General features: G+C 37.2%; 3 protein-coding genes across 3 annotated transcripts; 2 read left to right on the top strand and 1 right to left on the bottom strand.

Annotated features, from left to right (window-relative positions):
• Positions 1-167: 167 nt before the first annotated feature.
• On the top strand, positions 168-4,481 carry LOC106310854 (chaperone protein ClpC2, chloroplastic-like; the record flags this gene model as incomplete). Its single annotated transcript, XM_013748081.1, is given in 10 exon segments — positions 168-179; positions 767-1,354; positions 1,417-1,532; positions 1,625-1,747; positions 1,850-2,035; positions 2,126-2,341; positions 2,431-2,648; positions 2,759-2,834; positions 2,925-3,014; positions 3,086-4,481. Coding segments are annotated over 9 exon segments (2,799 nt in total). The 3' UTR covers positions 4,289-4,481.
• A 28-nt stretch (positions 4,482-4,509) lies between these two features.
• LOC106310855 (coiled-coil domain-containing protein SCD2) lies at positions 4,510-9,029 on the bottom strand. Its single transcript, XM_013748082.1, has 17 exons — positions 8,448-9,029; positions 8,176-8,354; positions 7,871-7,946; positions 7,691-7,732; positions 7,545-7,607; positions 7,030-7,079; positions 6,903-6,930; positions 6,743-6,817; positions 6,544-6,654; positions 6,404-6,464; positions 6,140-6,256; positions 5,955-6,067; positions 5,792-5,861; positions 5,479-5,520; positions 5,168-5,208; positions 4,912-5,041; positions 4,510-4,817 (listed from the first exon to the last, which is right to left on the bottom strand). The coding sequence occupies exons 1-17, from the start codon at positions 8,841-8,843 to the stop codon at positions 4,684-4,686; spliced, it is 1,728 nt and encodes a 575-aa protein (XP_013603536.1). The 5' UTR covers positions 8,844-9,029; the 3' UTR covers positions 4,510-4,683.
• Positions 9,030-13,729: 4,700 nt separating this feature from the next.
• LOC106309776 (protein bicaudal C homolog 1-B-like) lies at positions 13,730-14,872 on the top strand. The gene has a single exon (XM_013746908.1). It carries the CDS (start codon positions 13,939-13,941, stop codon positions 14,617-14,619), a length of 681 nt encoding a protein of 226 aa, XP_013602362.1. The 5' UTR covers positions 13,730-13,938; the 3' UTR covers positions 14,620-14,872.
• The last annotated feature ends 259 nt before the right edge of the window (positions 14,873-15,131 follow it).

Below are 15,131 nucleotides of genomic sequence, written 5' to 3'. Positions count from 1 at the left end.
GATGCGTGTAGAAGACGAGAGCGTAAAAAAAAAAAAAAAAAAAAAAAAAAAAAATCACTTTTGTGTCGTCTTGGCTTTCCTATCTCTTTCCTTCCCCACACGGGCCGACCATTAAAAGAGAGTCTCTTTTCCTCTCTCTCGCTTTCTCGCACTTCTCCATCCAAAGGTGTAGTAGATAGGTAAAACTTAAAAACCCTTTCCTTTCCTTTCCTTTCCTACTCTACTCACTCTCCCTTTCTCTGTCTTTCTTTTTCTTCAATTTTTGTTTTTGTTTTTTTTTCACTGAAGAAAGCTTCCGTCTTTCTGCTGTATGAACTGAACTTTTAAGGTGGAGTTTTCTATTTCCTCACAGGTCTCTTGGTCGTTTCATTTTGAGTTTCAGGAATCTGGGTACTCTTCATTTGCTTCTATGGATTTGAGAAAAAAAAATGCTGACTTTGAGATTAGGGTTTGTGTGAATTCCTGTATCGATTTGTTCATAAAATGAATGCTCGGTAGTTGAAAGGGACTTTACTAGTTTGGTTTCATTGCCTCTATTATTATTCTTCTGCTATTTTATGTGCCTATGCTGTTTCTATCAACGAGGATGAGTAGCTTTTTAGCCTTTGACTTGCTACTGATTTACTCAACAATTGCAAGATAACATATATTAACACTTGTTGGATTTGTCAAGTATAAGCACAAAGCTTTTTGATTGCCTTTGAGTTTATGATGTTTTCCTCGTGGTCTTAAGCCTATATAGAACTAATATGACTTATTAATGCAGCCTCCAACTCTTGCATCATGGCTAGGCTCTTGGCTAATTCTACATCCCGTTCTTTACTTGGTTCCGGAAGAGACTTTCAGTCAGAAGACTACAGAAAACCAAGAAGATGCGTGAAGATGATGATGTACACTTCTCAAACATCCGTTTTGAGTATCCACAGCTTCTCCGGTTTAAGGGCTTCTTCCAATGCACTGGATCGTGTGGCAAGGCCTAGCCACGACTTTTTCGGTAAGGTTAACCTTCAAATCTCCTCCTCACGTAAAGGCAAAGCTAGCCGAGGTGTAACAAAAGCCATGTTTGAGCGGTTTACCGAGAAAGCAATCAAGGTCATCATGCTCTCTCAAGAGGAAGCTCGGAGGCTTGGCCATAACTTTGTTGGCACTGAGCAAATACTCTTGGGGCTGATTGGGGAAGGCACTGGAATCGCTGCAAAGGTTCTTAAATCCATGGGGATCAATCTTAAAGATTCTCGTGTGGAGGTGGAAAAGATCATTGGACGAGGCAGTGGTTTTGTGGCTGTGGAGATCCCATTTACTCCTCGTGCAAAGCGTGTCCTGGAGCTCTCACTTGAGGAAGCTCGACAGCTTGGTAAAGGATCCCATTTGCTTCATACACATTAGCTTTCTTGACTAATGATCAAAGTCTTGTAGGGCATAACTACATTGGGTCAGAGCATCTTCTGCTTGGTCTTCTTCGTGAAGGGGAAGGTGTTGCAGCTCGTGTCCTGGAGAATTTGGGTGTAGATGCTAGCAACATCCGGACCCAGGTAAATGCATAAACTCTGCTGTATCTGGGTGTAGATGCTAGCAATATCTTGAATACATTTTGAGTATATATTTTTTTTTTGCTTTTTGTCAGGTTATACGTATGGTGGGAGAAAACAATGAAGTGACGGCAAGCGTGGGTGGAGGATCTAGCGGAAACAGCAAAATGCCAACACTAGAAGAGTATGGGACCAACTTAACCAAACTAGCAGAAGAGGTAACAAAAATAGCTTACTCCAATGTTCATCTTGAAGAAACTCTCAAGTGTAAATATTAATACTTGATTGAAGGCTTTGTTTTTCGTAACTCTCTGTTTCAGGGTAAACTGGATCCAGTTGTTGGAAGGCAGCCACAGATTGAACGAGTGGTCCAGATCTTGGCTCGAAGAACCAAGAACAACCCTTGTCTTATTGGAGAACCTGGAGTTGGTAAGACTGCAATAGCTGAAGGGCTCGCACAGAGGATTGCCAGTGGAGATGTTCCTGAAACAATTGAGGGGAAGACGGTAAATATTCTCCCATTGGATAATGAAAAGTGTGCACATGTTTATATGTTTTAAAGTATTTATTTACCTCTTACATTTATGTTTGTCCAGGTTATAACACTCGATATGGGTCTTCTTGTGGCTGGAACCAAGTACCGTGGAGAATTTGAGGAAAGATTGAAGAAGCTTATGGAGGAGATCAGACAAAGTGATGACATAATCCTGTTTATTGATGAAGTGCACACGCTGATCGGTGCAGGAGCCGCTGAAGGTGCCATTGATGCTGCTAACATCTTAAAGCCTGCTCTTGCAAGAGGTGAATTGCAGGTAAGATTGATTTTCTCCTTCTTTCTATTGGTCAAAATGCAAATTAATAGAACCAGAAACTCAAGTTTTTGTTTTAACGGTTGTTGTAGTGTATTGGTGCAACAACATTGGATGAGTACAGGAAGCACATTGAGAAAGATCCTGCACTGGAGAGACGGTTCCAGCCTGTCAAAGTACCTGAACCAACTGTAGACGAAGCTATACAGATCTTGCACGGTCTGCGTGAGCGTTATGAGATCCACCACAAGCTCCGCTACACTGATGAAGCTTTGGTTGCTGCTGCGCAGTTGTCACATCAGTACATCAGGTACTCTTGTTTTCTCTATTCTCACTCTTCCACCAACACACAACATTTTGACAATGTCTTAGACAAATTGGAGCATTTTCTCAACCTACTTTCTTCTCTTGAATGAACAGTGATCGATTTCTTCCTGACAAAGCCATTGACTTGATTGATGAAGCTGGATCTCGGGTTAGGCTGCGTCACGCTCAGGTTTGTGTTCGGATGTTTCTTGCATTATCATAAACTTGTCCCTTATATTTATTAGAGCCGATTGAGAACGGAAATGTTTTTTTTGTTTAGGTCCCTGAGGAAGCTAGAGAGCTTGAAAGGCAACTCAGACAGATCACTAAGGAGAAGAATGAAGCTGTGCGAGGCCAAGACTTTGAGAAGGTGAGTTTTTCTTAATGTTAGATAAAATCCAAGATAAGTGTTTGCAAGTCACTGAGTTCTTCTCACGACAGGCTGGGTCTCACCGTGACCGAGAAATAGAGCTTAGAGCCGAGATAGCTGCTGTTTTAGCCAAAGGCAAAGAAGTGAACAAAGCCGAGACTGAAGCAGGGGAAGAAGGAGGACCTACTGTCACTGAATCCGACATCCAACACATTGTCTCCACCTGGACAGGAATCCCAGTAGAGAAAGTCTCGTCTGAAGAATCTAGCCGTCTTCTCAAGATGGAGCAGACACTTCACACAAGAGTCATTGGCCAAGACGAAGCCGTCAAAGCTATTAGCAGGGCCATCAGACGTGCACGTGTTGGACTGAAGAACCCGAACCGCCCCATAGCAAGTTTCATCTTCTCTGGTCCAACTGGTGTGGGAAAATCAGAGCTTGCAAAAGCCTTGGCTGCTTACTACTTCGGTTCAGAGGAAGCAATGATCCGTCTCGACATGAGTGAGTTCATGGAGCGACACACGGTTTCGAAACTCATTGGTTCGCCTCCTGGTTACGTAGGATACACGGAAGGAGGCCAGCTAACTGAAGCTGTTAGACGCAGGCCCTACACGCTTGTCCTCTTCGACGAAATCGAGAAAGCCCATCCCGATGTTTTCAACATGATGCTTCAGATCCTAGAAGACGGGAGACTAACTGACAGCAAAGGAAGAACCGTTGATTTCAAGAACACGCTTCTGATCATGACATCGAACGTAGGAAGCAGCGTGATTGAAAAAGGTGGCAGAAGAATCGGGTTTGATCTCGACTACGACGAGAAAGACAGCAGCTACAACAGAATCAAGAGCCTTGTGACTGAGGAACTGAAACAGTATTTCAGACCAGAGTTCTTGAACAGGTTGGATGAGATGATTGTTTTCAGACAATTGACGAAGCTGGAAGTGAAGGAGATTGCTGATATAATGCTTAAAGAAGTGGTGGTGAGGCTTAAGGACAAGGAGATTGAGCTTCAAGTGACTGAGAGGTTTAAGGAGAGAGTGGTGGATGAAGGGTTCGACCCGAGCTACGGTGCGAGGCCGCTTAGAAGAGCGATTATGAGGCTTTTGGAAGACAGCATGGCGGAGAAGATGCTTTCAAGGGAGATTAAGGATGGAGACTCTGTGATTGTTGATGTTGATGCTGAAGGAAGTGTGGTTGTGTTGAATGGTAAGAACGGAAGTGGTGACGGTTTTGTTGCTGAAGAAGCCCTGGAGGATCCAATTCCTGTATTGTAGAAGGGAAGAGGAGAGTTCTAGAGATTTTATTTTTCTTCTTAATCTCTTTGAAGTGTTGTTGAACTGTCTCATTTGATTTTGTTTTTGCATTTTTAAATTGTTTCTGGATATTGATTGCTCGGGAACTATGGTGAGCTTCCCTCAACACAAAAAAAAAAAGAGAATAATATGGTCAGAGCTGAATCGAGTTTAATTGCAGTGTTATTTTCTTTAACCAAAGCTTGTAAAACTTAAGTTGCGAATTTAAGAGTACCAAAGCTTACACAATCCAAGTGTGAAAAAAGAGAGCACAGATTCTTCGTGAAACTTGCATGAAAAGAAATAAATATACAAACCGAAAATTTCATATACCGTAGTGAGGAAGCAACAAATTACAGGAGAGGAAAAAGCTTGAACTATGGATCAGCATCGAGATCGTGATTCGATGGAGAAGAGGTGGGAGATGGAAGCTGATCAATTTCTCTTCGAGAAGCTTCCCATAACTGTTGTTCTATTCCCAGTTTCCTTAGCTCTATCAATCCTCTTTCCACTGAAGGAAGACAGAGAAAAAACGAAACATTTTAGCTTTCATCATTGTGAATCGAAAAGCTTTTCAAGCGATAGTCAGTAGGTGTGATTTTTACCATCCAAGGAATCGTGAGAAGTAGTTGATTTCCCGTTGCTACGGCTGATCCATAGCTGGACACGTTCTTCTGCGATGTCTTCTTCCACACCCAGTAACTTGGCTCTGCCCCAGAAGTACATCAGCCATGCCTGCATTATGTAATTGTAGCAATCAAGACTATATTTTGACTGAAACCCGTGTATGTTCCATTGCTCTATATGTCTTTCTAAGCAACTGAAATCAGGATACACGTGTATTTGATGATGAGAAAGTACCTGCTTAAAGGCAACATCTTCTTGTTCCGCTTCACCCAATTCTGCATTTAAAATAAGATGGGAATATTGTAAAAATAAAATTAACGATATGGCTGATGACATTGCCATGTGACTATTAAGTCCGAAATTAGTCCTATCTCTAAACCGGCCTAGTGTCTCCAAGTTCTTTTTTCTCGACCACTTTTTCTACTAAATCGACAACTCCATGCACTATCAACATCCAATGGTTGAGGGTTCGACCCCCAAAGAACCTCTACGTAAGGGTGGATCACAAAGAGAAGAACAAAAGAACCTGAAAGTTTTTTCCTTACCATATGCATCTACAAATCTGGATTCTCCATGACCTTTGTGATCTGTAAGACATAGGAAAAAACAAATAATCACATTTGCTTTTAGCTATGCAGGATGCCAAAGATATATACCATCGACTGGATGTGACCAGAGACATGCCATTACTAAATAATAATAATAATAATAACTTTTGAGCAGAAACCGGTGCAGCTTCATTATAAGAGCTTATGGGTGTTTCTTTAGAAGACAATGCTCATAGACATTTTCAGAATCGAGGCGGAGAAAAAGTGTAGCATATATTTTGGTGTTAAAAGCTCGTAATTCCATGCATACCAGAAACAGTTTGACGTATCAAACTTGGTTTTCTCTGCTGGGCAAATGCAAGAACGATAGCATCCTCAACCTGAATATTTAAACAGAAAAGAAGATTTTTAAAACGTTGTCTTTAGAGATCTATAGTTAAAGTTAAAGGTAACTTAGAATCAAGAGCGGACACCTTTAATGATGCTAGCTCTCTCAAACCCATCTCAACTGAAAGCATACTTTCAATATTTCCTTCTCCAGTTAGATCACTCAAATCTCTAGCAGCTCTATTCCGATCATTCCCACCTGCTTCATTGCGAACAAAACAATAAGCAAGGTATACTTTACAGTTTAAACTAAAGCAGAATTTAGACGAGCCTTTATCCCAAGATAAATCCTTGGCCTTCTGTGCTGCAGAGGTGACAAGCTCAAATGGAAGAGGAGCCAACGCCGACCAATGCTCATGCCTGGATAGTGCTATATCCGCAAAAATGTCTACAAAAGGATAGAATTGGAAGAAAGCACATATCAGATGTACTACATGTATAATTACCACACCATAAATATGTGAAAAATGTATTAACAGATTATTATTTTAGTTTAGATTGAATTCTTTTGTTTTTAAATGGATAAGCCACCTACCGTATTGCACAGCCAAACCCCAATATCGGGCAAGCCAACATCTCTTCAGGACTACTTCTTCCTATATGAGTCAATAATTGATAAATTCAGAAACTTATAAATGATTGATAGAATAGGAGACCTAGGCTTTCTCGACAAACCATTTCGTCCTGTGTTAAAATCATCCGTTGAGTCATTGTGCGAAGAGATTTCGCTTCAGACTCTGCTTCTTGAAGCCGTTCTGCAGCGGTAGTAGCCTCGTCTTTCAAGCTCTGAACATAGCAGAGACGAATAAGACAAAGGTTTCATCATGCAAATAAAAATGTTGCAACAAATGAAACCAATACTCCAGTGTATTACCTCAAGTTCTGACCGTAGAGAAACAAGTACATCATCCTTCCCATTGTTTTTCTGTTTAGCAGCATTTAGAGTAGCCTGTAACAGGAACCATTTTCCTCCACAGCTTAGATAATATTTAATTTTTACATAAATAAGCTACGTTATTTATGTTCACACTAACCTCTCTTTGACGCAATGCTGCTTCCTTCCTATAGAAAGACACAATTAACATCAGCGATCATAAGTACCACCCATGATTCTGGAAAAGAGAAACACAGAGAGAAGCAAAAGAAAGCACAAGCTTTTACCTGCTTAACAGTTTTGCCTCCAGAGACACTCCTTCACCAAGAGAGGCAACCTTTTAGGGGAAAAGGATAAAACAAATGAAACCTTGCACAACTGCCAATACTAAAGCACATGCGATTTGAAGTAAATAAATATGCAAATCACTGAAACTGCAAGTGCTAACATATGAGAATAGATCGGTCCATTTGTAAATGATTTATCAAAATATAATCTGCATCACCACCTATATTTTCACAAAGCCTGCTTATACTAGATATAAGTCAGTGTAAGTTCATAACATTTGTATACACTCAACCTCTCCATCTAGATATTAGGCAACTATTTACGTCCTCCCCTAAAAATATAGATAGCGCAACAAGGCAGGAGGTTGTATCAACAAGATAACGATTGCTGACTTGAGTCTAATAAATATTGTCAATAAAGGGATGCAAACGAGTGGCGAATCTTTTCCCTTCGGGGTTTTAAGAAGGAAAATCAGTAAAAAGAATGAACTACTCAAGACAACTGGTTCCAAAACCTGTTTCTCAAGCTCCTTAGCCCTAGCTTCTGCTTCCGCCTTTTTTTCCTCTGCACGGCGAAGCTGTAATCAAGAGCGAACGTTATGCACAACGGAGGTGAACAGCTTTATTAATTAAAAATAAGTTTCAATGTCAGACATCAAACCTTCTCCAGTACAATCTCATTCTCCTCTTGTAGCATATCCAGCTGCAGTTAAAAATTAAACAGCCTCAAGTCAAGACATCTTCCGACTCGCGCACAAATTCTGAGTGGACTGTAATTTTCAATATGCAAACACAGAAAATTGACCAGATACCAAAAAGGCTAAAAGAAACAATCACATACTTCATCACGAAGAGCTGAAGCTTCCCGCTGATCACCCTTTTCTTTTGAATTTACTGATGGTAGATCAGCAAAAAACCTATGAACATTAAAAAACTGGACATTAGACGAAAGGGGCAATCACTAAATCTTTGAGCAAGGAGGCCATTGACTTCCCATTTCTTATAAACCTCTATATCAAGCTTGGACTAACCACATTTCTAAAACCATCTCCAACCCAATTCTATATTTTTCCTCTAGGAATACTGAAAATTGAGGTGAGTTTCACTCCAATGGACAAAGAAGTTGAAAAATGAAAAAGCAACAACCTTTTATCTCTGTTCCTAGTTGGAGGATCAAGTGGAGGAATAGCACTCGGAGCTTTCACCGACACCCTGCTTGGGGGCATTAGATTAGGAGTCGGAGTCGTGGATCTAGTCGATATCGACGGCCTTCCGGCTGAAGCAGAACGAACCGAAGGCACTTGCTCAACGAAGTTCCTACCTAACTAATCAACCCATAAAAAAAAAAAGAAACAAATCAAAGCTCATAACATATTCAAAATCAAAGCTAATTTTAGAAACAGGGATACGGAATTCACCGCAGGCGACGGCGATCTGTTGCGGAGAGCGAAGGAAACAGCCGGCGGTTTACTATCTCCGTTGCTGTTATTGCTTCCAGTGGAGGATAGAGAAGAAGGTGCGTGACGAGCGGGTTTCAGAGAAGTAGGTGCGAATCTGAGGCTTAGATCTTCATCCTCGTCTTCCTCATCTTCGTCGCCGTTGTCTTTGTTCTGCAAGGCCATCACCTTAGCCAATCTCTGAGCCGCCGCTTTGGCAGCAACGTTTTGAGACCGCTTGGCGGTGGAGAAACCTCCCACGCCTCCCAGTTGTTTCCGGTGAGCAGGAGACATCGTCGGCGACGACGATTCGGTACTGTTCGATGTATCGCTCCACTGGCGACCATACACTGGGCTACCCGCCCTCCTCCGATCCATAAGTAACGTTCCTCAAGTTACCAGTAATCCACTGATTAAATCAGAGAGAAAAATCGAATTTCTCGGGAAAAAGCTAGATTTTCTCGAGAAAAATCAAAAGAAGAAAACCGTTCGGTGAGATTTGGAGAAAAGTGTTGGAATAATTGAGACCCCCAAACGACATCGTTTGAAGCGGAGAAGACCCATTTGCGAGCATCGCGGGAGAACCAAGTGACCTGAACACCTTGGCTCTGGGACCCAGCAGTCGAGTGTTGGTGGATTTTTCCCTTTACATAATTTAATATTCATTATTTAATTTGAATTCAAAGGCAAGTTTGAAATGATATTGATCTAATATGGTTCATGATTTTTAATTGAATATGTCAGCTTAATCCGCGTGGATGATATTCTATTTGTGGATGATATTTTAGCGGAAAAATATAGATCATTATGAAAATAATATATCATATTTTTATGATATAATTATTTTTTTTTACAAAAATCTATAAAATTTAAATGTATTTTAGATAGAAAAGTCAACATGATGATAGAAATCACATTTTAGAGGTGTTTAAAAAATCGGTACAATCTAGGGCTGTTCAATATAGCAAAATCGAACCGAACCGAACCGAAATAGATAATATGGTTTGGATTTGGTATATATCATACAAACCGAATGTATATGATTTTTAAAAAACTGTAGGATTTGGATATGGTTCGGTATATAACCGATAAAACCGAATAAACCGAATAAAACCGATCAAAAAATAGAAACATGTAAATATGTATATATTTTATAACAACGTATGAAAATCATAAGTTAATTTTTTTGCTAATAACTATTACCATATTTTTTACAATAATAAAATAGTCCTGATTTGTAAAACACTTGAACTATAATTAAATAACAATTCATCGCAAACATGCTTCTTATTTTCTTAGTCTTCTTTTGATCTTTTTGCTTTAATTTAGCATTGACTAAATTGAAATAAAGATTATAAATTTGATGATAACAATTAGTGAAAATTCTTCACAATTTTTTTTATCTATAAACGAATAGAGTTTCGTGTTTAATAGAAGAAACATGACTTTGATGAACGCTAAATATGAAAGAATATAATAACTTATTTTTTGTGCTTCGTGCTTCTGTTTTATTTTTTGTTTTTTATTTTTATTATCAAAATTTTGAGCTTTGATTTTAATTATAGATTTGATTATTTTATTAGATGATAGAAACATTTTTTATTTTTGTTCTTTTATTTAAACTTATAATATTTTTTTAATAAATGAATGTGTTGACAACAAGACTCTAAAATTCATATAATATGATCCTAAAATAAAGAATTATGTTTTTTGGTATAAAACCGAATAAACCGAAAACCGACGGTATATAAACCGAACCGGACCGAAGTAAATATGGATTTAGAATGGTAGTTATATTTTACTAACCGAAATACCGAAAAACCGAAAAAACCGAACCGAAACCGAACCGATATCCGGATTGAACACCCCTAGTACAATCGCATCTACACCGAAAATTGGTTATAATATTTTTAAAATATATATTTTTGAAATTGGTTTAAACGGCGTTTAAGTGTTTTCTAGTACTCCTATTGAGTTTAGCAATTTCTATTATATTATTTAAATAGTTAGTATTTTATGTGTCTATTCACATTATTTCTCACATTCACCGGTTACGTTGATATTATTAAGGGCAATTCTTTCAAATAGCTAATTTTAAAATTTTGTCATAAAAATAGCTTTCAAGAAAAAAGATGACCAAAATAGTCTTTAAAAAAAAAAAAAAATTTAATATTTATTTTTTGTTTTTTTTTTAAAAAATTTGAAATTATATCCCTAAAACTTCACCCCTTAACTCCAAAACCCTAATTCTAGATTAGTTAACCCTTTAATAAAAATTATTTTGGTCATTTTTTTCATTGAGTGTTATTTTTATGACAAAAACTTAAAGCTATCATAGGGAATTTCTCTATTATTAATGTGTTAGTTCTTATAACTAATCATCATTGTTAATATTTTACATTTTTTAATTATTATTATTATGTTTTACTTTATATTAGTTTCTAGACATAGCAAAAAGGGAATTTTTTTTAAATATTTCTAAAACTATTTGATATATTTTTTTTTCTTTTGAATTTCAGTTAAGTTGAATCTTGAGATTCAAAGCATCTAGTCTATCACAATGAGAATACTGGGTTCAAAGAAGGAAAAATCTTTATCAACCAAAAAAACAGATTTTAGAGTGAAAGAATGCTCATCAAAAAATCATATTGCAACAGAAGCTTGACCAAGACGCATATGTCACATCATATTTGCTTAGCAATCTCTCGGTAATGTACTGTCACATAGCAAAAATACAGTCGACTGATTTTTCTCAAGGATCCAAATGTTTTCCTTGAGTTCTTAGAGGGTTCAGTGAAGACCCAGACCCACAAACTAAAGCTTCCTTCCATGTGATCACAAGATTCCACATATACCCACCAGATTTGATGCTTCTAGTCATACTAAGAAGCAAACGGTTCCCAGAAAATTTGAGCAAGTTTGAATTACCAACTTACCATTTGGTAAACTGACCATGAGGCACATGCAGTGGCGGAACCACTTAAGAGGCATGGTGGTCAACTGACCCATGTAAAGTCTATAAATATAAGTTTGTAGGCATATTTTGCATGTTGTTATTATGGTAATTGGTAAATTGGTTAAGATCCCTCCTTTTGACCCACATGTCATAGGTTCAAACCTCATAGATGTTTTTTTTTGTCTATAATAGCTCTGCCACTGGGCACATGAGCTCAAGTTGTCATCAAGTATAAAACGTCGAACCCATATATTTCTTGTAGCAGTACTTGGTAGTTGGTACAATCAGGGCCTCTGTACAAGTACAACACTATGGGCCTCTGCACCCATAACATTTATCTATATTATAGTTTTTGTGTAAAAGAACATTAAAATCCTGCTAGAACAGATGGAAAAGTGGTGCTTGTGCACCCATAAGGTTCTGAGTTAGAGACCACATTTAGACCATTTCCCTTTTATTATGAATAGTGCACCCAGTTAATAATCATCACTTGCCCATCTAATAGTGAGTTACAATGTTGGAGGGAACTTGTATAGCTGCCCCATTTACTTCTGCCAATTCAAGCCTCCTTGCATCGCACAAACCTTTCAATTGAAGAATATATCCATTATAAAACTATAACCATACAGATACATGAACAATTTTCTTTGCACGTTAAGAGAAGACATCATCACTTGCACAAATCAAATTCTAAAGTTTATGTCACTTAACCAATATACATTTATTTGAACAGTTCTTGGATCTTTTTAATTTAAACTAGTTCATGACTCGCGCTTCCAAAGCGCGAGATATTTTACGATTCAAAATTCTATTAATAATGTTACAAATATTTTGTTAATTTATAAATTTTTATCTATTTTAAAAAAACTGTATTTTAATCAACACTTTTAAATCTAACTTAGATCATCGAATCGGTAAACCCGGTACAATCAATTGGTTAAGGAGTAATATATTGCATGGTGATTATCGCATGTGGATATTGGATGGTGGTTATGAAATCTCAAGTTTGACATTATTGAACGTTGGTTATGAAATCGATTGGGAAAGGAATTATTTTTTTGAATATAAAGAATATGAGCCAACTGATAAAATGAATGTATATAAGGTATTAAGTTAGCAAAATAGAATAAAGAAATAATTTACTAACATTAATTGTTAATTAATAGGATCAAGAAATATATCATATCTACTAGTAAGTCCAACTTAAAAATTCATCTAGAAAAAGTCACCATGTTTTTTGTTTTAATAAGATAGACTGTGCGCGGATATGAGATTTTGCTTAGCAAAAACAAAAATTTATCTTATATAGATGGTAATATACATTTTTAAAATTTATATATATTAAATAATTATTTAATATATTTCTAAACACAATCATTTTATAATTTATAATGAATAATTTTATTTTATTTTTTGATCCGTCAATTGTTACAACCATATTTTTAAAATATAACCGTGTGTTTGTGCAAATGTATTTTTAATGGATCAAAAGTTTAATGTAAAATAAAATAGTTATCTATTTTTATATTTGATTTATACGATTAAATAATTCAATATATTATTTACAATTTTTTGGTTTATATTATGTATTTTTATAACACTTTTATGTTTTTTTAGACATAGTTAATATACCAAAATAAAAGATAACCACCCCGTAATAATAAAATCTTGTTACATTTTTGACATTGATTAAGTATAATTTATTGTTTAGCTAGATTATAGGAAATATTTTTAAATAAGCAAACATAATTTGTTATACTTTGTTTTAGGAAAATGCATTAATTAAACTATAAAAGACAAGAATACTAAAAAGTAGGTAAATTTATTACTTCAGTGGCATATGATTGTAAATAATTTGAAAAATTAAGAGTTAATTTATAAGTGTATTTCTATTTTAATAATATAGATTGAATGCATGATTAGCTTTAAAAACTATTGATTATATTTGATCAAATAAAGAAAAAGTATAAATGTAAATAAGATTTGTGTGGTCATTTTGTCATAAAATATCTATTTATTACTGGAATAATCATATCAGCTTATATGGTACAAGTATACTATTGATGCATTTAACTTACAAAACATCTTTATCACTAAATAATATACCTTTTAACTGGCGGAATCTAAAATCTTACATCTTTTGAATCTGCACAAAACGTTTTCATCATTAACGTCAATTGAATTAAGCTAAAAATGTATTTGAGGGATAAAAATTGGAACTGTCGGAAAATCGAAAGGATTTGCTTTTCATTACAGAACTCTCTCATAGTTGTGCACGAGCGTACGTGTAAAAAAAAAAAAAAAAAAAGAACATCCCATCTTTCTCTCTCCTCGTCCTAGTTAGTAGATTCACACCTGATGACGATTATCTTTTCTCGCATCCCACGCCTTCTGACCTCTCCAGATAAAACCTAAAATACCTAAGCAAAAAGATTTGACCTTTCGTCCTCTCAACTAGCTTCGACACTCTCTCTTAAAGTGAAACAAGAAAGCTCTGCATCGAAGAAACCTCTAGAAATGACGGAACTGCAACCAGCTGACAACAGTAATCAGCAACCAAACGGCGGCGTCACTCCTTCGGTTCCTTCAACCTCAGCGGAAGCGCTGGCGATCGCCGGCGGCGGATCGAAACGACTGAGGAGACCAAGCGTTCGATTAGGCGAAATCGGCGGCGACTATCACCACGCGCCGTACGATCCTCAGTCGAGGAAACCGAAGTGGGCACCGACGGCGGCGGGTAACAAGACCAAATCGTCGACGAGGACTCGGGCCCTGACGAATATCGGAACCCTAGAGGATGAAAATGTGGATTCTTTTGGTGTGGTTGGGAGTTGGCGGGTCAAGAAACGGGTCGGGTCATCTACAACAGGTGCGGCGAAGCGGGTAAGCTCCAATTGGGAAGAATTGGAAGGTGGGTTTAGGGATTTCAGTAGACAAGATTCAGAGAGTCCGGTAAAGGAGGAGTCTTTAGTGAGAGACGGTGGTGGTGGTGGGTTTTACGGTAGAGAAGGGGTCAAGATTTGGTTGCAAGAGTTAGGGTTAGGGAGATACTGGCCTATGTTTGAGATACATGAGGTTGATGATGAGGTTTTGCCTTTGTTGACTTTGGATGATTTGAAAGATATGGGGATTACTGCTGTTGGGTCGAGGAGGAAGATGTTCTCTGCCATTCAGAAGCTTGGTAGGGAGTTCTCATGATAGTGGAGAGTTTTGATCGGTTTAGAAGAAAAAAAACATGTTTTATGTTGTTGTTGTTGTTTTAGTTGGTGAGATAGTCAGTCATGGTAATGTAAGCTTGCAATGTCTGAAACCACGAATGAGAAGCCTTTTCTTCGTTTTTGTTTGTTATGGTATTTCATTCGACGATTGTTTTTACCTTTGTTGCTGCTTGTTTCATTGTAGAATTAACTACGGTTTTATTAGTAGAAGTAGAAGTGGGAAAAGAAGAAGATGATGAAGAACAAGTAATGAGAAGGTTTTCTTACAGTCTTTGATATTTCTCTTGACTTCTTTTGAGATGTTTCCATGGATGGTCTCTTGATGATAATGAACTTGTTGAATAGTTGTATTGTTGTGGCTTATATACCGATTTGCAATAGGAGTTTGAAAGATATGAGACTGAATGTTTTCAGTCTAGCTTTTGATTAGCATTGTTAAGTATTTAGCTATCTCATTATGTAAAAACAGGAACAAGTACTTAGATTCTTCTG

The sequence above is a fragment of the Brassica oleracea genome, chromosome C8, assembly GCF_000695525.1.
Source record: "Brassica oleracea var. oleracea cultivar TO1000 chromosome C8, BOL, whole genome shotgun sequence".
NCBI classification, from domain to species: Eukaryota; Viridiplantae; Streptophyta; class Magnoliopsida; order Brassicales; family Brassicaceae; genus Brassica; species Brassica oleracea.
This window is presented reverse-complemented; position numbering and strand designations above follow the sequence as displayed.

Bases quoted from the DNA above. Each gene is read 5' to 3' on its own strand.
- LOC106310855 (XM_013748082.1), bottom strand. From the start codon at position 8,843: ATGGATCGGAGGAGGGCGGGTAGCCCAGTGTATGGTCGCCAGTGGAGC. The intron at 6,818-6,902 runs GTTAGTGTGAAC...TTCCTGTTACAG, and splicing joins CAGCATTGCGTCAAAGAGAG to GCTACTCTAAATGCTGCTAA. The intron at 6,068-6,139 runs GCTCGTCTAAAT...GCAATGAAGCAG, and splicing joins GGATTTATCTTGGGATAAAG to GTGGGAATGATCGGAATAGA.
- LOC106309776 (XM_013746908.1), top strand. From the start codon at position 13,939: ATGACGGAACTGCAACCAGCTGACAACAGTAATCAGCAACCAAACGGC.